We start from the raw sequence: 27,901 nt of genomic DNA on the forward strand, positions 1-27,901 counted from the left end.
GCTTGTATATTGCTCTATTCAGATGGTTCTATACATTCTAACAGAAGGAAATTATTATGGTTCTTATCCTGACTGTCTTCACGGATAAATTATGATGATAGAAATGCCTTTTTTCCCCCCTTGTTGTGCAGGTTGATTCCAAGGATGAGGCTGAGAGTCAGAGTAATTCTATGGAGGAAGCAGTGGTGACCCAGAAGATGAAGAGGAGAGTCAAGGACCAGGGGTCCACAATGATCTACCTGAAGGCCCTTCAGGGCATTCTGGGAAAATCCATACCCAGAAAGAAAGATAAGGAGGCTGTTAAAGCAGAACAAGTCCAGGACTCCAGCCCTAGAAAGAGAGAAGAATCTGGCAAGAGGAGTGTCACGGTTCCTTTTCCAGTTAAGGAAAAGCAGCAGCAGCTACCAGAAAGCAGCAAGGAGGTAGATAAAGCAGAAAAAGGGAATCTCAGTAGTGTTAGGGATGCTCAAGGTGACTCAAGTGAAAAGCCTCCGAGTAACCAGAGGACAGTCATTGAAAAAAGTGAAGAGCCCCACTCAGAAGGACAGAGGGTGAGTAGGACTCACATGGTGCATTCCCTTTCTTGTCTTTGATTAGATGGCATTGGGTCTTTTTAGTCGGATACATTCTGTTCAACAAGCATACTATACTTGGAGAATAATGGAAAAATAAGAATGAAATATTAACTTGTGAGGAACTTCCATTCTTCCTGGGGAGGGGAACAATATGCACACAGATAAATAAAACAATAAATGCGGAAGTATTTTTGGAAAGAGGGAAGCTAACAATTTGGGAAATTAGGAAAGGTTTAGTATAGGAGATAGCCATTGAACTGATCCTTGAAGGGATCTAGGGGTTCCAAGAGGCAGAGGTGAGCGGGGAGAGCATTCCAAGCAGGGACTTAAGTCTGAGGGGGATAGAATTTTCTAGTATGAGGTATAGCATATTGGTCAGTCTGGCTGGATTTTGGCCCATGAGGGGGTAATAATGTGTAATGAAAATGGAAAGATAGATGGGCCAAATTGTAAATACCAAATAGAATAATTTATATTTTGCTGAGAAGCAGTGAGGAGCTTCTGAAGTTTCTTGAGTGGAGTGGTGACATGGCCAGACTTGTGCTTTTTAGGAGTATGAAGTTACAGCAATGTGAAGAATGAAATGAGGTGAGGAGAGGATGGGCGCAGGGAGGCCAGGTAGGAGACAATTGCAGTAGTCTGGGGGATGAGGGTCTGAATTATTGTGGTTGTAGGATGAGTGGGGGAAAAGGAGATAGAGGGCAAGAGATTTTATAGCCTTCAAATCAACAAGACTTGGTAACTGAATGGCTAGGGAGAGTGAGGGAAGAGAGGGATGATTTCTAAATTTCAAACTCAGATGACTAGATTGATGGAAGTATCTCTGAAAGACATAGATAGGGAAGGGAGGAAGAGGCGATGAGTTTGGGGGAAAGAGAACGAGTTTTGCTTTGGACATGGCAAGTTTGAGATTCCTATAGAACACCTGGGGAAGAATGTGCAGGAGGCAGTTGGAGAGGTCACATTGGAATTTGAGAGGTGAGAGTTGTAGGGATTAACTGCATAGAGCCCGAACACATGTGAGGTGATGAAATCTTGGAGAGAGAAGACAAGGGGCTCTGGATGGAGCTCCAGGTTACACTCACAACCTGTGGGAGACGACCTGGAGAAGCCTGAAAAAGGAAACTGGTAACTGTGGGTCAATCATGACAGAGCAATGTCAAAACCAGGGAGCAGAGAAGAGGAGAATATTCCGAAGGGAAAGGGAGGGTAGTCAAAGATGTCAGAGGCTGCAGAGACTGAGAAAAGGCCATTGAGGCTTATTCATTTTTGACCCGGAGGAGAGTCATTTTAGTATGGTAGTAGGGAAGCCAAATTACAATGGATGAAGACGTGAGAAAGAGGGGCGATTGATGACTTACACCAGAGGTTCCAGACACGAGGAGGAGGTCTGGCTCAAACCAGATGACAATGTAATTGGGAAATATTTAACAAAATCAATTAAAATACAGGAAAACCTAGATGAGGTTACATTTTAAAACTAAGTCAATATGTGAGTTTTCGTTTTTTTTTTTAATCGGCCCTCTTAGAATTGATTCTAAGAAAAGCTACAAGGGCCAGGAAGTTAAGGTTAAGTGACTTGTTCAGATTTGAACCCAGGTCCTTCCAACTCTAGGCCTGGCTTTCAATCCACTTGGGCCACCTTGCTGCCTTCACTCAGGTTCTTTATGTGGCCTCTGTTTCTTTTTGAGTTTGACACCACTGATATAGATGGTGATTATTTTATCAATCTTAAGCTCGTCCACTATGACTTCAGGGTGCAAATTGATCGCCCTTTTTCAACACATCTGGCCACAGAGAGATCCTGTCTATAGACATCTACTTAGAGCTTCATTAGGTTTCTAGTTGCTGCGACTAAAGTGTGATCATTTAATTTTCTTACCTTTGAGATCAATTTAAAGTTAAACATTTAATCTCTTCCCAAGTCTTCTTTAAGCTATCTGACTAGAGTAAAGCTAGCTAGGTTGATTAATGACTAGAGATAGCTGGTAGAGGAGGTAAAAATTTTTTGATTTCTAGAGTCCAAAAACCTGAGTTTGATCCTCAGTCCTGCCACTTATAGTTGTGTGACAAATCATTTTCTTCAATGACTTCAGTTTTTAATCTGAAAAATGGAGAAAATTCTTGCCGTCTGTCTGATATAGTAGTTACAAAGCTCAAATAACTTAGGATAAAAATCTTAACAATGAATTGGTAGATTAATGTAAAGTATTATTATGTCTAAAAGAAATATGTTGCTTTTAGCACAATGCCTGGCACATAGTAGGCACTTAAATGAATGTTTATTGATGGATTACTCCAAGGCTTTGGGAAGTAACAATTTAACATTATTTATTGCATTTTTTTTTATGGTATAGAGACTTATTGCTTGAGATATACTATATGCTGTTCAGTTATCTCTGCTGGGTGATCCCCAAATTTATATGCCTGCTCTCTATATAATCTTTCCTAAAGTGCAGCTCCACTTAACCAATTGCCTGCTGGAAATCTCTCCCTGGATGTCTGGTTGGCAACTCAAACTTAATGTGTCCAAAGTGGAACTCATATTTTTTTAGAACCACCCATCTCTTTCCCCAACTTTCCTATGTGTGTGTGAAGGGCACTAAGACCACCACCATCATTCCAGCTACCCAAGTTTGTAATCTTGGAAATCAGCCCCAACTTTCCTCTCTTCTTATTGATTCAGACTCGTCTCCACTCTCACACCCCTGTTCATAGTTCAGGTCCTCCTCTCCAGGCTTCCTTAGACTTTCAAAATGACTTCTCCATGGCTCTTCCTACTTCCAGTTTCTCTTCTCTAGTCCATCCTCCTGCCAAATCAGTAGTTCCTAAAACATAGAACCGATGGAGCTCCCCTTCTGCTTAAAGACCCTCTGTGCCCCTATTGCCTCAGGAGAACATTCAGAATTCTCAGCCTGGTATCGAACGCCTGCAGGAGTGTGGCTCCTGACTCTTTCCAGCTCTGTTCCATGTTATGAATGAAATGAAAAGCGTTAAGTGGTTACTATGTACAGAGCACCAGGCTAAGCAGTAGGAGGGATTCTGCTCTCCTGACTAATGGTTAGCGCAGACAGTGCCTCGATTTCCGCCACAGGTCTTGTGCTTCTTAGGATGCCACAGCAGCTGCAAAGCGGATGGAAGTGTTTCTTCTTTAATGCCATTTCCATGGAGAAAATCCTGTTCGTTCCCGAGGGTGAACTATTTGACATCACCAGGGATTTCCTCCAGGAGAGCTTCTGTTTCTTTGCTCTCCGTAGCTACAGTATCCGAAGGTGTATTTGTCAGGCTTCTTGTCCCCTTTCCCCGAGGGTTGTCTCTGGGATGACGGCAGCCAGGGCTGGCCTGGGCCAGCACTGAGAATTTGGCCAACAGAGGGGTGCTGATTTCAAATGCAAGAAGTCACCTGGGAATTGGTTTGGCCAGACTCTGTGGCTATGTGTGAAGGGATTGAAGCAGACATGGGGAGTGAGGACAGAGTAATTAAAAAAATACTCATCAGTAAAAGTTTTAAAGGTCTGGTAGGTTTTTTGGTTTGGCTTTCTGGGGGGATTGGTGAGCCTTCTCCTGGGGCTCTTGGGCTTACAGGCCTGTTTATGGCTGTTGGGGCAGGCGGGTCCCTTATCCACCATGATTTTCCCCGGCTGTTGGAGCCCACCTAGCAGGAGAGTCTGCCGGTCTGGACTCCCGTCACTCTCCCCAGGCTCTTAGATTGTTGTCCTGGACTTTCTCCTTGGTGGTTCCAGGGGAGAGTGCTGGCAGCATTTGGACGGGCCTCTCTGGGCCAGGGGGTCCTGCTGCTTCAGTGAGCCTGGCTAGTCTCTGACGCCCTGCTGGAGGCCAAGCCTGAGGCGGGCCTGTGTGCTAGGTGAAGTTGGAGATTCCGAAGGCCCGGGGGCCACGTTTGGCCTCAGCATCTTTCCCCTAAACCCTCCCTCCTTGTACACCTCTCCATTACTGCAGAGGACACTCCCGGGATGCTTCGCTGCCCCGGCCAGCCTGTGATCTGGGTGGAGCATCTCTTGCATTCTCCTCCCCACCCCAATCTCTCCGCTGACCCTCCGCCCATTCTGGTGCAGACTTGTATCTGCTCTCCCCAGAGGACAGCAGGAGCCTGCTGGTCTGCCTGGCCCTGATAGCTCTCCTGCGCTCCGCTCCTGAGCCCGACCATCCCCCTGCGTCCTGCTCAGCGGCTCCTGTCATATCCCAGGACACTCTGGTCCCCTCCCCATATCTGCCCTGTTCCAGGGACCCTGGGCTCCCGGCTTTCCCAGGCAGAGAACGCTCTTCCTCCCCATCTCCTGCCCCGGCTTCCTTCCAGCCCCACTTAAAATCCCACCTTCTATTGTGTTGAAGCTGATATCGCTGTCTGGGACTGGGGAGAGGGGAGGCAGGGAGAGAAATCTGAATTCTAAAATGTCAGAACATAATAGTTACAAATTGTTTCTACATATAACTGAAAAAAGTGGAAAAAACATAAATTCCACTTTCTATAGGAAACCTTTCCTGAGCTCTCTTAATTCCATTGGTTTCCCTGTTGATAAATTATCTCCAATTTGTGTGTGTATATGATATATATATATATATTTTTTTTTTAACCCTTACCTTCCATCTTAGAATCAGTACTGTGTATTGGTTCTAAAGCAGAAGAGCAGTAATGGCTAGGCAATGGTGAGGGGTTAAGTAACTTGCCCAGGGTCACACATCGAGGTTGTGGCTGAGGTCAAATTTGAACCCAGAACCTCCTGTCTCTAGGCCTGGTTCTTGATCCACTGAGCCCCCTGGCTGTTTCCTATATAGCCTTGTAAATATTTGGTGTACATGTTGCCCTTACATGTTGTCTCCTCCATTAGGCTCTGAGCTCCTTTAATGCCATGCCTGGCATATACAAGGAACTTAATATTTATTGACTGACAAATGAGACCCGTGTCAAACTCTAACACTTAACGAAAGGAGGTTTACTTAGTCACATCAGGGAAACAGTATTCACCAAAGATACATTGTCTTTTTTTTTTTAAACTCTTACCTCCTGTCATAGAATCTTTCCTAGGCAGAAGAGCAGTAAGGGCTAGGCAATTGGGGTTAGGTGACTTGATCAGGGTCACTTAACGAGGAAGCATCTGAGATCATATTTGAACCCAGGACCACTCTATCACCAAGCCTGACTTTCCATCCAGTGAACCATCTAACTGCCCTCACTTTCAGGACCTTTTAAGCAAAACTCAGTTTAGTTTGCATGGCATTTATTGTTTTTGTCACCCTCTGAAAAGAGTTACCACCCAAAAGGATAGTAGGAAAGGCCCCTCATTTGTAGCAAGCCTGGCACTAGTCCGGACCTGGATAACAGGTTTAATTCCAGGTCCTACCAGTTAGTGCCGCTTGCGCCATGAGTGCAAAGTTCAAACTTCATTCTGAGCCAGCTGTTGGGGAATTGCCAGGGACAGCCGTGTTCTTCCGTTGCACGAGGGGGACTTGGTGACCAGTTACAAAGCACCTGCCTTCTTCTTGCACGAAAGGGAATTCATTGCATTCATGATTATTTTTCTTGTCTTTCCACAGCCTAAAGAGAGGGAAATGATGATGGAAAATCCTTCCTCAGAAAGTGACTGGTCAGACATGGAAGATATTTCCACTGTCAGGTTCTCCCAAGAGGATTCTGTTTCTTTGAACATCTCTGTGGTTTCCGAGCCTTCTCCATCCACTACTGATTATGTCATGTACCCAGCTCACTTGTATGGCAGCCCTTGGCGGGATTATGCCAGTTACTGGACCAGCAGTCCCAAGCCTTTCTGTTATCCCACCACCAACAGCATTGGGGATGCTTCGAACATCGTGGGCAGTAATAGGAACCAACCCAGTGATCGATCTGCTGAGTCTAATAACAGCAGCCCCAGGAATACCTCCAAAGACTTGGAAATGTTGGCAGGCAAAAAGCCCTCCTCCCTTCCTTCCTCTCAGATGTGGGAAGAAGAAAAGGTGGGAGAGAAAAGAACATTCCGTGAAGAGGTGCCTCGCTTTTCTCGAGAGCACACGTTGAGTTCCTCATACAGGGGAATCAGGGGGAGTCAAGGTTCAGTGGGCTTCATTGACACACACTGTCACTTGGACATGCTTTATTCCAAGTTGTCTTTCCAGGGCACTTTTTCTAAGTTTAGAAAGATTTATAGCAGCTCCTTCCCAAAAGAATTCCAAGGTTGCATCTCTGACTTCTGTGACCCCCGTACCCTGACGGATTACCTATGGGAGGATTTGTTGAAGGAGGACCTTGTCTGGGGGGCATTTGGTTGTCACCCTCATTTTTCCCGATACTACAATGAACGTCAAGAAAGAAACCTCCTTCAGGCTTTGAGGCATCCCAAGGCTGTTGCCTTTGGAGAAATGGGACTGGATTATTCTTATAAATGTACTTCTCCTGTCTCAGATCAGCGCAAGGTAAGAGGTGCTTCCCCACCCCTTCATTTTAGTAAGCCTGTACCCAACTGTGATGATAATAGCCGAGATATTTTTATCTAGTGTTCTAAAATGGGCACAACCACCCACCCTAGGATAGGTTGGTTACAGATCCCCATGCTACAGAGCTGGTTGTGTTGCTAATCACAAATTCAAAGCCAGGCCCTTTTTCTGACACCAAATTCAGCGCTTCTCCCACTAGACCCCACTGCCTCTGGAGTTTAGTTCCCAACCTTAAAAACCGTTTTGATGTTGTGCATTCACTCATATTACCATGCTAGCTGCCTGTTTCCTTTGGGGAGAAAAGACATTGGGTATGTAAGGTTAAAATTAATATCTAAAAACTCCAAGTATTTTATTTTATAAGATTTATTAATAATCATTTGAAGTAGAGGAAGTAGAAGCCTGAGCAAAGATAAGCTTTCCTTGACCATGTTAGTGGGAGAAGAGAGAGAGGCGGGGCACACACACACTTTATCTCTAAAAACGCAAGGATGTGATGAGAGAGTGAAAGTGGGATGCTGGGAATTGGAGTCCTAGGGAGCAGATTCTAATTACACAGATAAGAGGATGATGCGTACAACACACGTGACCTCAAAATTATATACTTTTTTTAACCCTTGCCTTCTGTCTCGGGTCATTTCCAAGACAGAAGAGCACTAAGGGATAGGCAGTTGGTGATTTAAGTTATGCTCTAAACTGATATTAGCTCAAAGTTTTATTCATTAGAGACCTGGCAAACTATTTGAAAAAGCTAATCATATATATTTTTCTTTGGAGGATGAGCTATTACCTTAATTAAATTGCTGAAAGTTACTCTTTATTTACAATTCTTTAAGAAAACTATCAACACTTTCAGTACTTAAAATGACTGTTTTTATGTGGAAGTAGTCTGCTTGTAGCCCATTACAGAGCTGGAAGAGTCCCTTTAAGATTTAGTCCAGTTTGCTTCTTATAATAGTAATAACTGATATGTTTATAGCATATTAATATTTGCCAAGTGCTTTACATCTCATATGTCATTGTGTCTTGACAGCAATACTGTGAAGTGTTATGGGTATTATTATTCCTATTTTACAGATGAGGAAGCTGAGGCAGAATTTGAGCCTGTACTTTTCTCTTTCCTCTGAGGCATTGAGGTGGCACAGTGGATAGAGCACAACACTTGGAGTCAGGAAGATCTGAATTCAAATTTAGTTTCATACCCTTATTAGCTCTGTGACTCTGGACAAGTTGCTTGACTTCCCTCAATTTTCTCAACTGTAAAACAGGGATAATAATTACACCTACTTCCCAGGGTTTTTGTGAGGATCAAATGAAATAATATTTGTAAAAATGCATTTAGCACAATGCTTGGCACTTAATAGGCACATTAGAAATGCCAGCTTTATTTATTTACATATATTATTGCACCTCACTGCTTGCCAGATTGTACATATGATGAAACAAAATCAGAGTATGGAGTGATTTGCTTGAGATTGGTGACAACTGGGAAGAGAACTCTTCCTCAGTTCAGTGTTTTTTCCTTTATACCATACTTTAATGCCCTTGTTCTTTAAAAAAATTTTTTTGTTTTCTGTTTCTTAAATCATATAGTATCCCATGCATCCCTTCCCCTCCCAGAGAGGTGTCCTATATATAAAAAGTATTTTTTAAAGAGGAAAAAAATTAGTTCAGTTGATCAATATATTGAAGAAGTCTGAAAATATGTGCAATAATGGGGTCTTCCACCTCCATTAAAGAGTAGGTTGAGGGAGTCTTCTCATATCCCTTCATCCAAGTCCTGCTTGGACTTTATAATTAAAAATTATAATTTTTGTTACATTAACTTTTTTGGGGGGGTGTATGGTTCTTTCCATTTTATGTTGTTGTAGTCATTGTGTATATTGTTTTTTCTCCATTCTGCATCAGTTCATATCTATATCTATATCTATATCTATCTTATCTTATCTTATCTTATCTTATCTTTCCATGCTTTTCTGGATTCACCACATTCATACTTTCTTAATTCCCATTACATTCATGTGCCTCAGTTTGTTCAGCCATTTACCAATTAATGGCCACCTACTTCATTTCCAGTTCTTTGAGACCACAAAAAGTGCTGTTATAAGTATTTTGGAATATATAGGGATCTCTTCTTATTAATGGCTTCCTAGGGATATAAGCCCAGTGGGGTATACTGGAGTCTAGTTCAAAGGGTATAGATGTTTTAGTCACTTTACTTGCATAATTCCAAAAAAATTGTCATACTATTTTACAGTTCTACCAATAGTGTACTATTGCCAAATTGTAGGGGTATGAAGTATTGTTTTGATTTGTATTTCTCTTATTAGCAATTTGGAGCGTTTGTTCATCTGGTTGTAATAATTTGCAATTCTTCTGAGAACTGTTTGTTCATATCCTTCAGTCATTTATCTATTGGAGAATGGCTACATTCTTTTGTTCTTTAAAAAATGGATACCTTTTTTTTTAATAATCATGCTTCTCTGCATCTGCTACTCTCCCTGGTTCAGCTCCATGGAACAAGATGCCCTTCCTAAAGTAAGCTCATCCACTTCTAATCTCAGCACCATCCTACTGCCAACTTCAGTTTAGCCTGACATCATCTCCCTCAGCCTTTGTCTCTCTGATCAGAGGCCTGAGGGCAGCACACCAAACTCCTCCCAATACTGTTCTTTATAAAGGTCAGAAACTGGACTTCCTGGCTCCCTCCATTCTGCATCTGCTGCCCTTCCTGGTTTTAACTCCACAGAGTAAGATTCTTGCCTGGACTCCTGATCTGCTCACCGATGATCCTCCCCCTTCCTCTTCTTTTCTGCTCTTGCCTCTCCTCATTAGTTTGTCAGCTTTTTGAGGGCGGGAACTGTTTTTTTTTTTTTTTAAATCCCCTCGACCTCCAGTTTGCCTCCACTACAAAGAGAGCTGCTACAAATGCTCTGGAACATAGAGATTCCCCTTTTCCCCCCCACTTCTCCCCAGGAAACAGTTCCAGCAGTGGCACCACTGGGTCCAAAGGTGCAATTACAAACAGATCTCCAGCCCAGCCTACAGTTCCACCAACACTGCACTGGTGTCCTTACCTTTCTACATCCACTCCAACATTATCCCGCCCATCCGTTCTTGCTCTTCTGAAGAGTGTGAGATGATACCCCAGAACTGCCTTGGTTTGCATTTACCCAGTCAGTAGCAATCTGGAGCATTTCTTCCCCCCCTTCCCTCCCCCACACCCCATAACCACACATGGCCCCGATTCTCCCATTTGTTCACATCCCTGCCCATCCTCTACCTGGGGGATGGCTTCCTCTTCCATAAATCTGACAAAGTTCTCTATATACTTCAGATATAAGACCTCTATCTGAGAGACTGTCCAGGAGAGTTTCTTCTCAGTTTTCTGCTTTCCCTCCAATCCTGGCAACATGTATTTGTACAAAACCTTTTAAATTTAATGTACAGTGTTTTCCATTTCCTTCCTATTCATAAATTTTTCTCTTATACATAAATCTGATAGGCAGTGTGTTCCCTGTTCTTCCGATCTGTCCATGATCTCCTTTTATGTATAGATCACATATCTACCTTGATTTTATACTAGTGAATGGTACAGGATATTGGTCTATACCTAGTCTCAGCCAAACTACTTTTCAGCCACCCCAGCAATTTCCACCAATAGCCTGGATCTTTGCCTTTGTCAAATACAAGGCTGTTTGTTGCATGTCTCTTCAGTTCCACTGACCCACCATAATCTAGTACTGCTAGACCTTCATTTACATTTTAAAATGAATGCTTTTGATATTCTTGATCATTTGTTCTTCCAAATTTTATTATTTTTTTCTAGATCAATAAGATGCTTTTTAGTAATTTGATTGGGAGAGCATTGAAAAAGCATTGAAAAAGATTAATGTCCAAAGGGATATAAAACTGTTCATACTCTTTGATCCAGGAATATTACTACTAGGTCTATATACAAAAGAGATTTTTTAAAAAAGAGGGAAGGACAGACTTCTACAAACATTTATAGCAGCTCTTTGTGGTGGCAAAGAATGGGAAATTGAGAGAATGTCTGTCAACTGGGGAATGACTGAACAAGTTGTGGTAAATGTTGGTGATGGAACACGATTGTGTTGCAAAGAATGATGAACAGGATGATTTCAGAAAGAACTGGAAAAACCTACATGAACTGATGCAGTGTAAAATAGGCAGAACCAGAATATTGAACACAACAACAACAGTATTGTATGATGATCAGGACATTGTAGTTACTCTCAGCAATACAATGATCCAGGACAATTCCGAAGGGTGGAGAATGTTATCCACCTCCAGTGAAAGAACTGTTGGAGCTAGAATGCAGATCAAAGCTTATGATTCTTCACATTAGTTGTGTTTTTATTTTGGGGGTTTAGTTTTATATGGCTATTTTTTTTACAACAGTGATAAAAATTGCATGATAATACATGTAAGATCAAATTGCTTACCATCTCCAGGAGTGGGGAGAGAAGAGAGGGAGGAAGACAGTTTGGATCTTATAACTTCAGAAAACTTATGTGGAAGATTGTTATTACAAGTAATTGATAAAATGAAATATCTTTTTAAAAAAAGATTTGTTGAGGTAGAATTGTCATTTTAATGATATTGACTTTGACCATTCATGAGCAATTGATATTTTTCCAAATAATTAGAGATGACTGTTTTTGTGTAAAAAGTTTTTTGTATTTATATTCATGTAGTTCCTGGATTTGTTTTGGCAGGTATTACTCTCAGGTATCTTATTCTATCTGTGGTCATTTTAAATGGAGTATCTCTTTCTATCTCTTCTTGCAAGAGTTTAGAAATATATTAAAATGTCAATGATTTATGTAGGTTTATTTTATTAAACTTATTGATAGTTTTAACTAACTTTGTAGTTGAATCTCTAGGATTTTTCTTATATACTATCATATTGTCTGTAAAATGAGATAGTTTTATTACTTCTTTGCCCTTTCTGATTCTTTCAATTTCTTTTTCTTATTGTGATTTCTAGTGTTTCTGATAACAGTGTTAAATAATATTGGTGATAATGGGCATCCTTATTTCATTCCTGATCTTATAGCTCAGCCCTGTTACAAATAAAAACTAATGGTCTTAAGGCAGATGCTTCATATCTTTTTTTTTTTTAAACCTTACTCTATGTCTTAGAATCAGTACTGTGTTTTGGTTCCAAGGCAGAAGAATGGCAAGGGCTAGGCAATGGGGGTTAAGAGACTTGCCCAGAGGTAGGAAGTGAAGTGTCTGAGGTCACATTTAAACCCAAGACTTCCTGCCCCAGGCCTGTCTCTCTATCCACTGAGCCATCTAGCTGCCCCCATTTTGTATCATTTTAAGAAAAACTCAAACCTGTGCTTTCCATTGGTTTTAATAGGAATGAGTGTTGTATTTTGTCAGAGACTTTTCCTCTATATTATCATATGATTTTTATTACTAATATGATCAGTTATGATGATAGTTTCCCTTATATTAAATCATCTCTGCATTCCTGGTATAAATCCTATTTGGTCACAATGTGTAATCTTTCTGATGTATTGTTGTAGTCTCCTAGCTAGTATTTAGTATTTTTGTATCCCATACTCATTAATGAAATTGGTCTATAATTTTTTTTCTCTGCTTTTTACTTTTCCTGGTTTAGGTATTATCATATTTGTTTCATAAGGAGTTTGGTAAAACTTCTTTATTATTATTTCAGATAATTTATTTAATATTGGAATTAGTTGATCTTTAACTGTTTGGTAGAATTTAATTGTGAATCTATCTGGTCCTGATGCTTTTTTAAAAGGAAGTTCATTTATGGCCTATTCAATTTCTTTTTCTAAAATAGGTTTATTTAGGTATTCTATTTTATCTTCTGATACTCTAGGCAGTTTATAGTTTTATAAGTATTCTTCCATTTCACTTCCATTTTTAAATTTGTTGGCACATCAGTGAACAAAATAACTCCAGTAATTGCTTTAATTTCATTTTCATTGGTGGTATATAGTCACTTTTTTTCTTTATAATGTTAGTGATTTGGTTTTCTTTCTTTTTTAAAAATCATATTAATCAATAGTTTATTTTGTTGATTCCCCCCAATCAATCCCTAGATTTTTTTTTATTAATTCAATGTTTTTTTCTCAGAGATCTCATATCTAAAATATTTAGTGAACTTTGTCAAATTTTTAAGAATAAGAGTCATTCCCCCAAGTGATAAATGGGCAATAGATGTGAACAGGCAATTTTCAGATGAAGAAATCAAAGCTATATGTTGGTATATGAGAAAATGCTCCAAATTGCTACTGATTAGAGAAATGCAGACCAAGACAACCCAGAGATATCACCTCATACCCACCATACTGGCTAAAATGACAAAAGGGCAGAGTGACAAATGTTGGACCGGATGTGGAAAAATGAGGACACCATTGGTGGATCTGTGAATTGATCCGACCATTTTGGAGAGCGATTTGGAATTACACCCAGACAGTTATGAAAACTGTGTGTGGCTCTAGGTCCACCAATACCATTATTCTCAAGAAGATCAGAGAAAGAAGAAAAGAACCAATATGTTGCCAAATATTTATAGCAGCTCCCTTTTTGGTGGCAAAGAATTAGAAATGAGATGTTATCAGCTGGGGAATGGCTGAACACATTGTGGTATATGATTGTGATGGAATACTCTTGTGTGATAAGAAATGATGAATAGACTGATACAAAAAAAAGCATATAATGAACTATATGAGATAGTGAACAGTGAAATGAGTAGAACCAGGAGAACATTATATAGCTACAGAACTAATGCTGGAAGAATAAACTGAGAATGTTACCTCCAGAAACAGAACAGAAAAGTAAAACATGAAAGACTTAATTTATATGAACATGTTGACCTCCCTGATGTTATCTTTTGAGATGTGGGAAGGGTAAGGACACTTGTAGATGGTATTATTATGTAGATATGAAGAAATCTTCTTTTTTGGTTGTTTAAACATTTGGAACACTAAAAACTTTTTGGAAAAAATACATATGATTTCTTATAAATATATCATAAATTATAATAAATATGCTTGTCTAAGGGAAATACATTCTTACAATAGCTATGTCCAAAAAGAAAATTAATTGGTTTTCTTACATTCAGTTTTATTGATCTTGCCTTTAAATTTTAGGATGTCTAATTTGGTGGTGTTTAGTTAGGGATTTTTAATTTATTATTTTTCTAGTTTTTTAAAGTGCCTTCCTAATTCATCGAGATGTTCTTTATTAATGTAAGCATTTAGAGATAGAAATTTTCCTCTATCATTTTTATTGTATCCCACAGATTTTGGTATGTTGTCTCATTATTACCATTCTCTTTAATGAAATTATTATTTTTATGACTTGTTCTTTAACTCACTTGTTTTTTAAGTTATGTAGTCTCCAGTAAATTTTTACTCTGTGTTTTCATGGTATGTTATATGTAATTTTTATTGAATTATGGTCAGAAAAGGACACATTCAACATTTCTGCTTTCCTATACTTAAGTATAATATTTTTGTGCTCTAATATATGATCAAGATTTGTAAAGTACCACGTACTGATGAGAAGAAGGTATACTCCTTTTTATTCCTATTTAATTAATTATATATAACTTATCTAAGAGTCTATTCATCTTCTTGACTTTTCTTATTTATTTTTTTATTAGATTTATCTGATTCTGAGAGGGGAAAATTGAAGTCCTCCACTATTATTGTTTTGTTATCTATTTCTATTTGTAACTCACTTAGCTTTTCCTTTAAAAATTTGGATTTTTGAACATTTGGTACATATAGGTTTAATATTGACTGATTCATTATCTATAGTCCCTTTTAACATAATATAGTTTCCCTATTTATCTGTTTTGATTATATCTATTTTAGCTTTAACTTTGTCAGAGATCATAATTGCTACCCCTGCTTTTTTTGTAGCTGCGGAGACATAGTATTTTCTGCTCTAGCCCTTTATTTTTACTCTATGTGTGCCTCTAATTTTTAAGTGTTCTTCTTATAAACAACATATTGCCAGGTTTTGGTTTTTATTCCATTCTGCTGTTTCCATTTTATGGATGAATTCGTTACCATTAGTGTTCAAATACTAGTTGTGTATTTCCTTCCACTCTCTTGTTCCTCACTGTTTATATCTTTCTTCCTCTTCTTTTTCTGTATTCTTCCTTATAAGTCTAATTTCTTCTGTCCACTATCTCTCCAATTTGTGCCCCTTTTAGAACCTTTCCCTTGTCCTTGCCCCTTGCCCTTCTAGTTCTAAATTAACCCACCCTTCTAAGTGGACCTCCCTTGTCCCTTAAAGTCCCTTCTTTATTCCCCATGCTGCCCTTTTTATTTCTTGATATGAATTCCCTTCTAAAAATCTCTCCCTTGTCCTGTGCTGAGAAATCTCCCTTTATCTCATCTTGCCCTTTTATTTCTTGATATGTATTTTCTTTTAGAAATCCCTCCCTCTTCTTATCTCCTTGCCCTCTTTTCTCTTAATTTGCACTCCCTTCTCTTAGTCCTTTAATTCTTTAAGGGGACTCTGAGACACTCCCTTATCCTCTCATCTTCCTTTTTCTTTGGATATTAAGAAGACTTTTACCTTTTTAGTTACACACACACAAACACACACTCACACACACTCACACACTCACACACACACTCACACTCACTCACTCTCTTATTTCTTTGCTTGTTTATTGTTCCCTCTTTTACCTGATAAGGATAGACTCCAGTCCTTCCTCCCCTGCTCGGTAATAGTTCTTCCCCACATACCTCTCTTAATATGAAATAATTACTTCATTTTACCTCTTCCTATCCTATTTTGTGATTATTTCTCCCTCACTCCATTATATTCAACTTGACCTAAAATTTTCTATCTACATATGAACTTGTTATGGTATTCTTAAGAGTTATAGATAACATTTCCTATATAAGAAATAAAGTTTGACTTTGTCAGGTCCCTTGTAATTGGTCTTTCAAATTTACCTTCCTATAATTCTTGTAGATCTGGTTTTCTACTGAGTTCTGGATTTTTTCCCCAAGAATATTTGAGACTGATTTAGTTTGTTAAAAGCCAAATTTTTCCCAGCTTTCCTGGGTTTGTTATTTTTGGTTATAAGCTTAGTTTCTTTGCTCTTCAGAATATTGTATTTCATGTCTATTCTTTTAATGTTGAAGCTACTGACTGTGTTATTCCGACTGTAGTTCCATAGTATTTAAATTGCTTCTTTTTTTGTTGTTGCTGGTATTATTTTCTCCTTAACCTGAGAGTTATGGAACTTAGCAATGGTGTTCTTGTGCATTTTCATCTTAGGTTCTCTGTGGTGGTGATCAGTGGATTTTTTTCAATATCTATTTTACCTTCTTGTTCTAGAATTTCTGGGCAATTTTCCTTAATGATTTCTAAGTATGGTGTCTAAACTCTTTTTTTTGACCTTAACTTTCTGGTAGTCTGACAATCCTTAGAATATTTTCTCTCCTCAATCTTTTTTCTAGGTCTTTTGTTGGTGTAATAAGATGTTTCATATTCTTTTCTATTTCATTCTTTTGATTTTGTTTTTTTAAATATCTTGTTGCCTTAAGAAAGTAATTAGCTTTCCCTCTGTCCAATTCTAATTCATAATGAATTATTTTCTTCCATGAGTTTCTGGATCTCCTTTTCCAGTTGGATGTCTTTTGTAGTTTTCTTGCATTGCTCTTATTTTTTTCCTAGTTTTTTCTCAACCTCTTTCATTTTTGAAATTTTTTTGAAGTTCTTTCAAAACCTCTTTTTGGACTAATGACCATTTGGTCCTTTATTGTTTTGGAAGTAGGCTTATTTACTTTGTTGTCATCTGAATTTGAACCCAGGTCTTCTTTGTCCCCATAATAGCTCACTAAAATTGGGTTCTTTCATTTTGGTTTACTCCTTTTTTTTTCAAACTTTATCTGCCAAACCAATAGGCATAATATGTTTAAGTTGGGCTCTGTTCCCAAGGTATGGGAAGGTGATGCTTCAAATTTCAGGATTTTTTGTGTTTATTTCCTGGACCTTACTTAGTTCTTTCAGTTTCTATGCTCCAGGGCCAGGTGTAGCTCCTGCTCCTCCTCCCACTCAAGCCCCAGTGTGTGATTGGCCTTTAGGTGTTCCAACTGGAGCAACCCCTCCCCCCAACTGTAGGCAGACAGCTTGCACCCCCAAGATGGCAACCAATGACTCTACTTTCCTGTGAGTGACCAAGGCCAGCAGGGTCCTAGCCTCTCAGCAACCACACTTACTTGTGTGTGCCCCCTCTTTGCTCTTCCACTCCTGCTGGGACAGAGCTAGGACAGGTCCTTGAAGTCCTTCCCTGTTCATCATTCTGTCCCCAGCAGGGGTGAATGGGGACCTCTGGAGCCAAGGCCACAGTCCACACAGGTGCTCCCAGGGCTCTCTGCCTGCCTACTCTACTACTACCACCGATTCCCAGGCCAAGTAGACAAAGTGAGGCTGCCTGTGCTGCCCACAGGGCTGTTGGCTTGTTTCCTCACTGCACCACCAGATGATACTAAGGCCAGGGAGATCAGAGATCTGTCTTTCAAGTTATCCCTGGTTGCTCTGCTTTACTCTCTACTCTTTTCTGTTTTTTGCTACTTTTAGCACGGATTCTACGAAGTTATTTCTGATTGTTTTGTGGAAGAGTCTGGAGAGCAGGCAGTCTCATGTCCTACTCTGCCATCTTTCTTCCTCCCTTGTAGGAACTGTCTGTTAAAATTATTCATTGTATCCCTAGCACGAAGCATAGTGCCTGGCACACAGTGTGCACTTAATAAATGTTCATTGGATCATCCCCACTTTCATTTCCAGATACATCCTTCCTCTACTCAGAGACATATTTTTCAATTAAAAGTTTTTAATTTTTTTCTTTTTTCACCTTCCTCCACCTAGAGAAAAAAAGGTAAATTAAAACCCTCATAACAAAGTATGTTGAAGCAAAATAATTTCCCATATTGGCTGTATCCAAACTCTATTTCATTCCACACTAGAGTTTATTACCTCTCTGGCAAGAAATCAGTAGAGTCCATCATCATTGATCATTTTTTTTGTTTAGTTAGTTTTAAAAAGTTTTTCAGAATGGTTCATTTTCTGCAATTTTGATGTTGTAGTATAAATTATTTTTCTAGTTCTGCTTACTTCATGAGATCAATCCAATACAAGTCTTCTCTAAAACTGTCTTCTTTCATTTCTTACAGCATCATAGTATTCCATTTCACTCACATATCATTTGTTTTGCCTTTCCTCAGATTAGGAGCGTCCTTTATCTTCTAGTTCTTTGCTATTACAAGAAAACTCCTGTCAGTGTTTTGGCATACATAAAGCTTTTTCCTTTCTTTGATCTCCTTGGGATACAGAACTAGTAATAATATGTATATGCAAAGGAGTATACACAATTAATAACTTTTTGGGCAGAGTTCCAAATTGCTTTCCAGAAGGGCTGATCTACTTTACTGTTCTACCAATCAATATACCTATTTTCCTGAAGCCTCTCTAATATTTTTATTTTCTTTAACTTTGCCAATCAGATAGTTGTGAGATGAAATCTTAAAAGTTGCTATAATTTGTATTTTGTCACAATTATTGGTGATACAGAGAATTTTCTCATGTGGCCATAAATAGCTTGCATTTCTTACCTCCCTCTCCCCCAAAAAACTGCCTCTTCATATTTGCTTACCATTTATGAATTAGGGAAATAACTCTTCTGAAAATTTAAATCAGCTTTTTGAAAGCAAAACCTTTATCAGAGAAACTTGCCACAAAGATTTCTTTTCCCCAATTAGTTCTTTTCTTTATAATCCTAGCTGTATAGATATATTTGGCAAAAAGCTTTTAAATTTTATTTAATCAAAATTATAAATTTTATCTTCTCTAATCCTCTCTGTTCCTTATTTGGTCATGACCTCTTTCCTTAACCATAGATCACTAAAATGCAAATAAATCCATTTGTTTATGATGTGACATCTTGGTATATGTTGTTTTAAATCTAATTTGTCAGACCATTGTATAGTTTTTGGAAAAACAGTTTTCTCAGCAGTTTTTGTCAAATAGTGAATCCTTACTCCTAAAGTGGGGTCTTTGGGTTCCTTATAATATACATTTTATATTTTATTAATCAATCTCATTATTTTTAAATAGTACCAAATTGTTTTGATGATTACTGCTTTGTTTGAACTCTCACTTTGAAGTCTGACATTCCTGCCCACTTTTTTCATCATTTCCTGGCAATCTTGACCTTTTGTTCCTTCAGATGAATTTGGTTACTATTTTTTCTTTCTTTCTTTTTGTTGTTATTTATTCATTTTCCACCAGGCTGCTTTCATGGGCTTCATGATCTCCAGAAACTTATACCCCCTTAGCACTTTCCTCCCCTAGGAGGCCCTCCCTCATTTTTGGAGAGGAGGGTAGGAGTTGGGAGGGAATGTTCATCCAAGAGTTCCTCCCAGATTCTGTTTGAGGAAGGAAGCAGGGGCATTTCATCTCACCATTTCCTCCTTGGATGTTTTACTGAACTTTATGGTTTCAAGATGTTATCAGCTCTGTAACTTACACCTCCTTAGACCACCCACTCAGCTTCAGGACTTCATCCTGCTCTCGCTGCATACCCTTTCCCATCCCCCTTTTCAGCTTCTTCCTATGTGTTGTCTCCATTAGATTTCAAGTTTCTTGAGGGCTGGACTGTCTTCTACATTTCAATGTTTAGCACAGGGCCTGGTACATGGTAGGGGCTTAATTAAATATATCAATTCTGCCTCTGACTCTAGGCTTGTAAAGTAATACTTTGGTAGTTCAGTCTCTTTTAAAGAAGAATAAAAAGGGAGAGGAAAGGTAGTTCTGCAAAGTCAACTAACAAATGTGATCTGACTGTATGAAATGTCCCTTACTCCTAGATTCCCCTTCCCCTCCATTACAAAGAACTTGTGTATTTTCTTGTCTTTTTGCTGGTGCTAAGCTTGGTTATTCTAATGACAGAATGTTTGGTTTAATTTGTGTGTGTGTGTGTGTGTTATGCATTGCATTGTCATACTTATTGTGTCCTTTCCCCCCCTGTTAACTGTTTACTTCCCTCTATATCAGTTTATATTTTTCTTTGACTTCTTTGTATGTACATTAATATATTAAAGTTTATTTAGCCATATCCCAACCATTCTTATTTAATTATTTAATTAATATAGTAATTATTATATCATGTATGTAGGTTATAGTATATAACATATTAATAATATTTATATTAATTATAATTTATTAATTTGTTCTTAATTTTAGGATGTTTCTCTTTTTTTAAACCCCCTCGCCTTCTGTCTTATTATGTATTGGTTCCAAGGCAGAAAAGTGGTAAGGGCTAGGCAATGGGGGCTAAGTCACTTGCCCAGGGTCACACAGCTAGGAAGTGTCTGAGGCCAGATTTAAACCCAGGACCTTCCTTCTCTAGGTCTGCCTCTTTATACACTGAACCACCTAGCGGCCCCTTAGGATGTGTTAACTAGATTCCACGTTGACAGATGTTTCTTTCAAGCTCTTGAGCTTCATCCTTTGAAGCAGGTCTTGGGGGCAACAAGGTGGCTTAGTGGATAGAGCCAGGCGTGGACCTGGGACAGCTTGGATTCAAATCTGGCCTCAGATACTTCCTAGCTATGTGATCCTGGACAAGTCACTTAACCCTCATTGTCTAGCCCTTACTCATTTTTCTGCCTTAGAACCAATACATAATATTGATTCTAAGACAGAAGGAAAGGATTAAAAAAAAAAGAAATAGGTCCTGTAGGTTTTAAGTACTAAAATTTTTATTAAAATAGATGTGTGTACATTTTGTGTATTGTATCAATTTTTTTTAATGAGAGGAACTAAAATCTGATTAGCAATCAATACATTATAGTCCTTGCTATATTGGAAAGCTGTAATTGATTTATTTTTCAAAATTTTATTTGTGCTGGATGGACCATTTTCCCTAAATAACTTCTCTGTCATGATTTAATCCTTCAGGTATTTGAAAGGCAGTTGCAATTGGCTGTGGCTTTGAAGAAACCTTTAGTGATACACTGCCGAGAAGCAGATGAAGATTTACTCTCAATCATGAAGAAATTTGTTCCTACTGATTATAAAATCCATAGGTAATAAATAACATTAGGAACACTGGGACTATGCTACAGCTAACAGGGTAGCAGCCCTGAAATTGGGAAACTTCACATCAAGATTCTCCTTGGAACCCTGGGAGTTTTCGAATGTTTCAGAACTTGGGGCAAGTCTAAGGAATCAGCCTGCAGAATGAATGATTCAGTCCTGAGCATTACATCTGTGGCACAGTTGGGAGGAGTTAATTCTCAATGGAAACTTTTTAGTATGTTTGAAGGGAACTGAAAAAATATTTCTTTTTCTGTCAACTGTTTTTGAGTCAGAAATTCAATTCCCCTTTTCAAAAGTTAATTTTGGTAAGACAAAGGTCCAAGATTATCTCTACAGGAACAAAGCCAGAAAAGGAGGGAGGGAGGACACCTTATTCAATCTTTGCAAGTTACTATCAAGAGAAAGTGAGAAAGTATCTTCTAGGTCTGAGCAGAGTTCTCTTGTGTAGAGGGTAAAATGCCCAGAACTTTGAGTCACAGATGGTCCTGGCAGTGATTTTTGTATGGTTGCTTTCTGGAGAAAGGCACCCCAATCTGGATTGGTTTTAACCCTTTTTTTTTTTTTTTGGAAGACTTACTTTGGTAACATAATTAGAAGAGGGAGCTGCAGCTGGAGGCTCAGATTTCGATCGGCCTTTGCTCTGGGGCAAAGAGGGCTAAGGAGCCGTGAGACTAGCCCCCAAATGTTTCCTCCACCTAGTAGGGGTGATGCTGGTTAGAGAGACAGAGCCAAGTGAGGCTCTGAGCCCTTGTGGGTGCTGTGAACAGACCTAAAGTGTAACTAGAGAAGAATGAGGAAGGGCAGAGAGGAAAGGAGGAAGTATGGAGGGATGTGAGCCAGTGCTAAGTGCCTGCTGTGGGGGGCCTTTGCATCCCCTCTGCCATTTGCCCTTCCCTTCTCTGACAGCCTTGTTGGACATGGAGGAAGTGACCAGGAGAGAAGAGTGACTGGCATTTTTCTTTCTTTCTCCCAAAGGCACTGCTTCACTGGCAGCTATTCGGTCATCGAGCCCCTGTTGAAGCACTTTCCCAACCTCTCTGTGGGATTCACAGCCCTCGTGACCTATTCTTCCGCCTGGGAAGTCAGGGAAGCCTTGAAGCAGATCCCCTTGGAGAGGATCATTGTGGAAACGGACGCTCCCTACTTCCTCCCTCGTCAGGTGAGGGCCTCCATGAGGGACATGGGCTGGGGCCTTCGTGGGGGCGGAGGGGTCGGAGAGTGGTCGTGCCCCACAGGGGCAGCAGAGAGAGCCCAGGTGACTTCTCAGGACCCCCCTCAGGGACCTTGCAGATTTCTCCTTTTTGTTGCTCTGCAGAACCAAAAGGCCTAGGGGGAGGAGAAGATGAAGGGCAACCACTCTCTTCCCTTCCACCCACCTCCTGCTGCAGGCAGTGCAAAGTCCTACCCTGTAAAGGGTAGTCCAAGGAAACATGGGACCCTGCCTCTCACCCAGAGCCCCACATGACCTAGGACTCTCCCTGCAGCCGCAGGTAAAGGGGTCTCTACAGGGCAATCCCAAGAGATCCTGGCTGGGGAAGGGGTCTGGCTGGGGATGGGGGCGGGTGGGAGTTTTGTGTTACCTGAATCATTCAGAAAACAAATGGTCGTTCTAACCCTCGTTGTCTTCCAGGTTCCCAAGAGCCTTTGCCAGTACGCCCATCCGGGTCTGGCCCTACACACAGTTCGAGAGATTGCTAAGGTCAAAGATCAGCCACTCTCCCAGACCCTGGCCACCCTGCGACAGAATACCAGCCGCCTTTACAGTCTTTAAGGGAAAGAGGGACGTTTGGGTTTTTTCTTAGAAAAGGCCATAAATCGACATCAAATTGTATTTTCTAAAATTTTGACTGCATTTTTTTCCAGTGCAGAGAATGTAAACATAGGATTACCGTTTAAGCCAGATTTGCCTTGAGGTGAACTTCAGTGGCTTACAACCTTCTTCCTATTTCCCTCGCACCTTTCAGGGAGATCCACCGAGTGCCCTGACCACAGCCCCCTGAGATTCCAGCGCGAGCGTGCCTGGACTGTGAGGGGTCTGCAGAACCTGCTATGGGGTGGTAGAAGAGGGAGGGGAGTCTTCCTAGAAGTCTCCTCCTCGGCCCTTAGCTCCTGAGTGGAGGAGAAGCGGAAGCTAGCTTGCTAGCCAGAATGTGCCTGAGGGGAAGGCAAGTGGGGGGCTCAGGAGAATTTCCAGCAGAGGGTGCAGAGAAGGTTGCTGGACTGGATCTCCACACACTGTAGTGTGGTTTAAGCAGCATAAAGCTTTTCAATAAAGTCATCTTCTAAAGCAGGAGTGTATGGGTAATGTCACTACTTTTCTCTTTAAAACACACCTAAATAGGAACATCTTTCTGTAGGAAAATAACTCTGTATTTAGAGATTTGTGTTCTCATACTAATTATATTGAAAAGCCATTGAGATTGTCCTCGGATCAGACGCCGCTTTTGGCCTTCCTAGTGTTCGAGGTGCCGTGTTCGGCCCAATCACTAGGCAGTGCAGAGGCGCACAGATGGCCAGGCGTGATTATGTTGACTGGTAGATATCCAGTGCAGGAGGAGGACACGTCACAGAGGCTTTGCACAGGAGGAAGGGCATCTCTCTTACCCACAAGAAACCCAAGGGCTGCTTTTGGGTAAATTTGAAAATGGTTGTGTTCCCTCCCCCTAATGCCGGCCATTTGGCCTCCCTTTGGATTGCCCTGGCTTCTACTTGCCCACTTCTCACTCTTTTCTTGGACCATTGGACCGGAGACCAAATCCAGCTTCCATGTCTCTCTGTGGCAACTGTATTTTGTTCTCCTTGAGTTTAGTGGTGCGTAACTCCTCCAAATGTTTGTGTCTTCAGGCGTTTTTCCCATGTAAAACAAAAAGCCCTGCTGCTGTCTTTGAAAGCATGGCAGACATCCTGAAGCCCATTCTGTCCCTGACTATCTCCTTCAGCTTTTTCCTTGTGTCGGTATCTCTTCCCTCTCGGTGTTAGACTGTGAGCCTGCTGGGCCAGTGATGGTGTGATTCTGTGTTCTGTACTGTGTCTGGCCCTGCTGTTTGGTGTTCATTTAGAGTGTATTCGTAACAGGCTCCCTAGAGTTAAAATTCTTGAGGGTTGAGTCATGTTCTCTATATTTAGAAGGATCTTTGATCTAAACTCTCCTTCACCTTACAGATGAGCTGGCCTGAGCACACTGTTTCTTAGAGATAAGTTCATCTTAGTTGCAAATATCTAGCCTTCACTTGATTTCTGATGTCTCAGAAGATAGGTGTTCTTGTGAGCTAAAAATGTTTTTTTTTCCTTTTAAATCATATCTGATATTTTCCATCCTGTGTATGTGACGTTGCAGTCTGGTGTATTTGGCACTGTCAGAAGACTTGGGTCCTGTGGACAGGTCTGCCAGCTTGCTGCACCATTCATTAACTGCTCTCTGCCGCACTTTTCTCCTGAGGAAAATTAAAGGCAGTCCTGCTCTCTTACACAGGATATGGGAGCTAGCTAACTCCATTTGAAAGTGCTTTTATTGTCACCCAAGTGAACTGCAAATATTAAATCCTAATCACCAGATGTGAACTCACTGTTTCACCTTCTAGTTAGCATTGTAAGTGAATTGCTGCCTAGAACTGAAATGAACTATTTCTGGTTGAGAGGATTAAAACAATGAAATGAATGGAAGTTTGCAATCCCATGCATTTCCCCCTTGAGGGAAAGGTGCTATGTAGTCTTCCTGATTATTATTTTATAAATCCTGTTCAGAGTGTCAATCAGTTATTTGAGGTTGAAGATAATTGGTATTATTTTCAATCCAGCTTTTGGAAAGGCAATTCTGTGCCACCAAAATATCCACTGAGTTTCCTGGTTCACTCTTTCTGAAAATAAAGTGATCCTTGAGATATATCTTTCTTGTTTTCCATGTTTGTTTCAATTGTTGTATAAGTGATGTGTAGAATAGAATAAGTGATGTGCTGAATGGAATAGATGATATAGAATGTCACAAAATTTAGAACTGGAAAGAACCTTTAGAGCAGGAGTTCTTAATACTTGGGCAGTCTTGTGAAATCTATTGAACATGCATAAAATAATATACCTACAACTACAAAAAGAACCAATTGTAAGGAATTAAAATTTAGGGTTTGACTAAATATATGAAAAAAAAAAAGGATAGAGAAGATGTCTAGCCTATCACCCTAAATGTTGCTCTGGTCCCTGGGTCAGCTCTGGAGGGTTTGTTAATACTCAGCCAGAGGACCTGGTGGTGAATTAAACAGGAGTTTTACCCACATGGCTTCTGAGAGGGGAAGGCCTCTCTGGAACTAATCTCTCTAGAAGCCAGGAAAGGAGTGTCCGCTCACTCACCCAAGTGAAGCTCCAAAGGAGAAGATACAGGAGCAGTCTTACCAGAAGCAGTCCAAGAGCCAGAGTTTCAGGTCCAAGTCCCAAGTCATATCTCCAAGCCATAGTCCCAGTCCAGGATCCTTCAGGCCGAAGACCCCCTTGGACAGGAAGTTCAGGACTTTTACAGCCCTTCTTCCACTTCACTTCCTGGCCCTTCTTCCACTTTATGGGAGCCGATTTCAGTCTTTAAATTTGCTTAGCACTGCCCAGGAGGTGGTCATTTGCTTTTGGAGTTGTCACCAACTTTAGTAAGTGGCTTGCTGGACCTCCCCTACTTAGTTTTAAGTAGGGGTGTTTTCAGTTTGTGTTGATTAATTTAAAAATAGAATTAACTCTTCCCTAGCCTATCTTCACACAATTATGTTTAAATAGCTACAAAGATTTTTTTTTAAGTTCACAGACCTCAAATTAAGAACTCCCACTCTCGAAAATTGTCCAAACCTTTCACTTTTAGAGGAGGAAACTAGTCAAGAGGTTAAGTGAATTGCCAGGACATACACAGGAAGGAAAAGTGGATGCTGCCCTTTCTTTTTGTATCTCATTTAAATTGCTGAAATAAGACTACAGCACATCCTTATTGAAATTTTAGCCAAATTTGAGTATGGAAGATAAGCATTAACCATAATTTGCCTTAGAATAGTAATGCATTAAAGGTAATCCTCCCTAGACACCTGTCCAAATTGTATTGATTCACATCTATCTGAAATAGAAGAAATGGACAAAAACATAGCTTCCATTTTTACCCACATAATGCTCTTTTCTACCAGTGCTGATGTTAATGGAAGATATTTTGTACAAAAGTATTTGTAGCCCTGTTGGTGCCTCCTGGGAAGCATGGGAAAGACATTGAGAAAAGATGCTTGGAATTATTGGTATGTCATTGACAGCAGTGTCAAAGCTGGAAGGGCCCTTAGAGATAATTGAGTCTACAACCTAATTTTATTTTTTAAAAACTCACTTTCCATCTTAAATCAACACCGTGTTTTGGGTCCAAGTCAGAGGAGCAATAAGGGCTAAGCAATGGGAATTATGTAACAACCTTATTTTATGATAAAATGTTAGGTGAGCCACTTTACCCCAATTGCCTAGCCCTTACCGCTTTTTTCCCTTGGAACCAATACTTGGTATTGATTCTAAGTCTGAAGATGGGTTTTAAAACAAAACAAAACAAACCTTTTTCTCCCTTGGTGGTCCGCTCTTCCCTTTTGCCTCTGTTCCTTACAAATCTTTTCTTCAATTCTTGATTAACTCACTCAACTGGATTATGATGTCATTAATTTGGAAGTTCCATCCAAAGTCAGATTGCAAACCAGCCATATTGGTGTCAGTGCTATGGTGACTGTCCATGTCCTCCCCAAAGTGCAGCACATGGGGCCAACATGCTAGAGGCCTTCTTCACCGTCCAGAATGGACATTCACTGCCCTTCCCACAAGTCTCCCATCTTTTCTCCTATTGAATAATCTCTTGATGACCTCTTTGATACAGGTCCTACTGTGTTCCTCATTGGTTATTTATTGTAGTCTGGTCCCCCCCCCCCAACCTATTACCCCCTGTGATACTAATATTGAGGTGTCAATGCAGACACTTTCAAGGATGCCTTTTTTTTTTAAGAACTGTGATGAGGTCCTTAAGTTAGAGGGTCAAATAGGCAATATCCTATTAATAGGGAGGATATTTTCCACTCCCTGAAATCATACCACTTGATCTATGCATATGGCGGAAGGTCTATGTTGCTAATCCCATTCATAGAGTGTTTAAAGGCTAAGGATGTGTTGTCTCTCATAATCCTGTGAAAGCAGATCAAGCAATACCCCCCCCCTTTTTTTAATCTGGGGAGGGTTTAGACTGCTTCCTTTGGAAGGAATGGAAACTCCTAACTGATCCATAATTTATTATTTTGAGAGTTGCCTGGAGCAATGCAGGCACATGGCTGTCTCTGATCACCAGGTTTGTATACAGCAAACAGAGGATTTCAGTCTAAATCTTCATGAGTCTAAGTCTGTCTCTACTCAATTTTCTGTACTGCGTCACCATCCCCATGGAACACAACTGAAGCTAATTAATCAGGGTGAAAAATCTTGGGCAGGCTCCCACTAGTAGTAAGTGTAGGAACTGGGATTCAAACCCATGTCTTTCCTTGCTCCCAAGTCCAGTGCTCTTTGCAGTACATTTAGGAAGAGAGCTAGGATACCAGGAGGAGGTATAGAGAGGGGACACATACTCATTGTTCCCTTAAAATCCAATCCCCCATGTGGCTATTGAACAGCAAAGCTCACTGGCCATCAAGTTCAATATAAAAAAAACCTCAGTATGGATTGCAATGCCAACCAGAAGATATAGATACAGAGAAAATATA

At 40.1% G+C, this 27,901-nt stretch overlaps 1 protein-coding gene and 1 long non-coding RNA gene across 3 annotated transcripts in view; one reads left to right on the forward strand and one right to left on the reverse strand.

Moving 5' to 3' along the window:
- The window catches only part of TATDN2 (TatD DNase domain containing 2), a 29,840-nt gene extending 4,794 nt beyond the window's left edge, over positions 1–25,046 (forward strand). For both annotated transcript variants that reach the window (XM_007500218.3, XM_007500221.3), the window contains exons 3-7: positions 132–551; positions 6,132–7,004; positions 21,021–21,148; positions 22,137–22,320; positions 22,792–25,046. In XM_007500218.3, coding sequence (XP_007500280.1) covers positions 132–551; positions 6,132–7,004; positions 21,021–21,148; positions 22,137–22,320; positions 22,792–22,932 — 1,746 coding nt within the window. In that variant the 3' untranslated portion in view covers positions 22,933–25,046. The remainder of the gene's footprint in view (positions 1–131; positions 552–6,131; positions 7,005–21,020; positions 21,149–22,136; positions 22,321–22,791) is intronic.
- Positions 5,799–26,787, reverse strand: LOC130455452 (uncharacterized). The gene is made up of 3 exons (XR_008913424.1): positions 26,718–26,787; positions 22,742–22,833; positions 5,799–6,132 (listed from the first exon to the last, which is right to left on the reverse strand). It is a non-coding gene; the product is annotated as an uncharacterized LOC130455452 (long non-coding RNA).
- Positions 26,788–27,901: the final 1,114 nt, after the last annotated feature.

The sequence above is a fragment of the Monodelphis domestica genome, chromosome 7 (genome assembly GCF_027887165.1).
Source record: "Monodelphis domestica isolate mMonDom1 chromosome 7, mMonDom1.pri, whole genome shotgun sequence".
NCBI lineage: Eukaryota > Metazoa > Chordata > Mammalia > Didelphimorphia > Didelphidae > Monodelphis > Monodelphis domestica.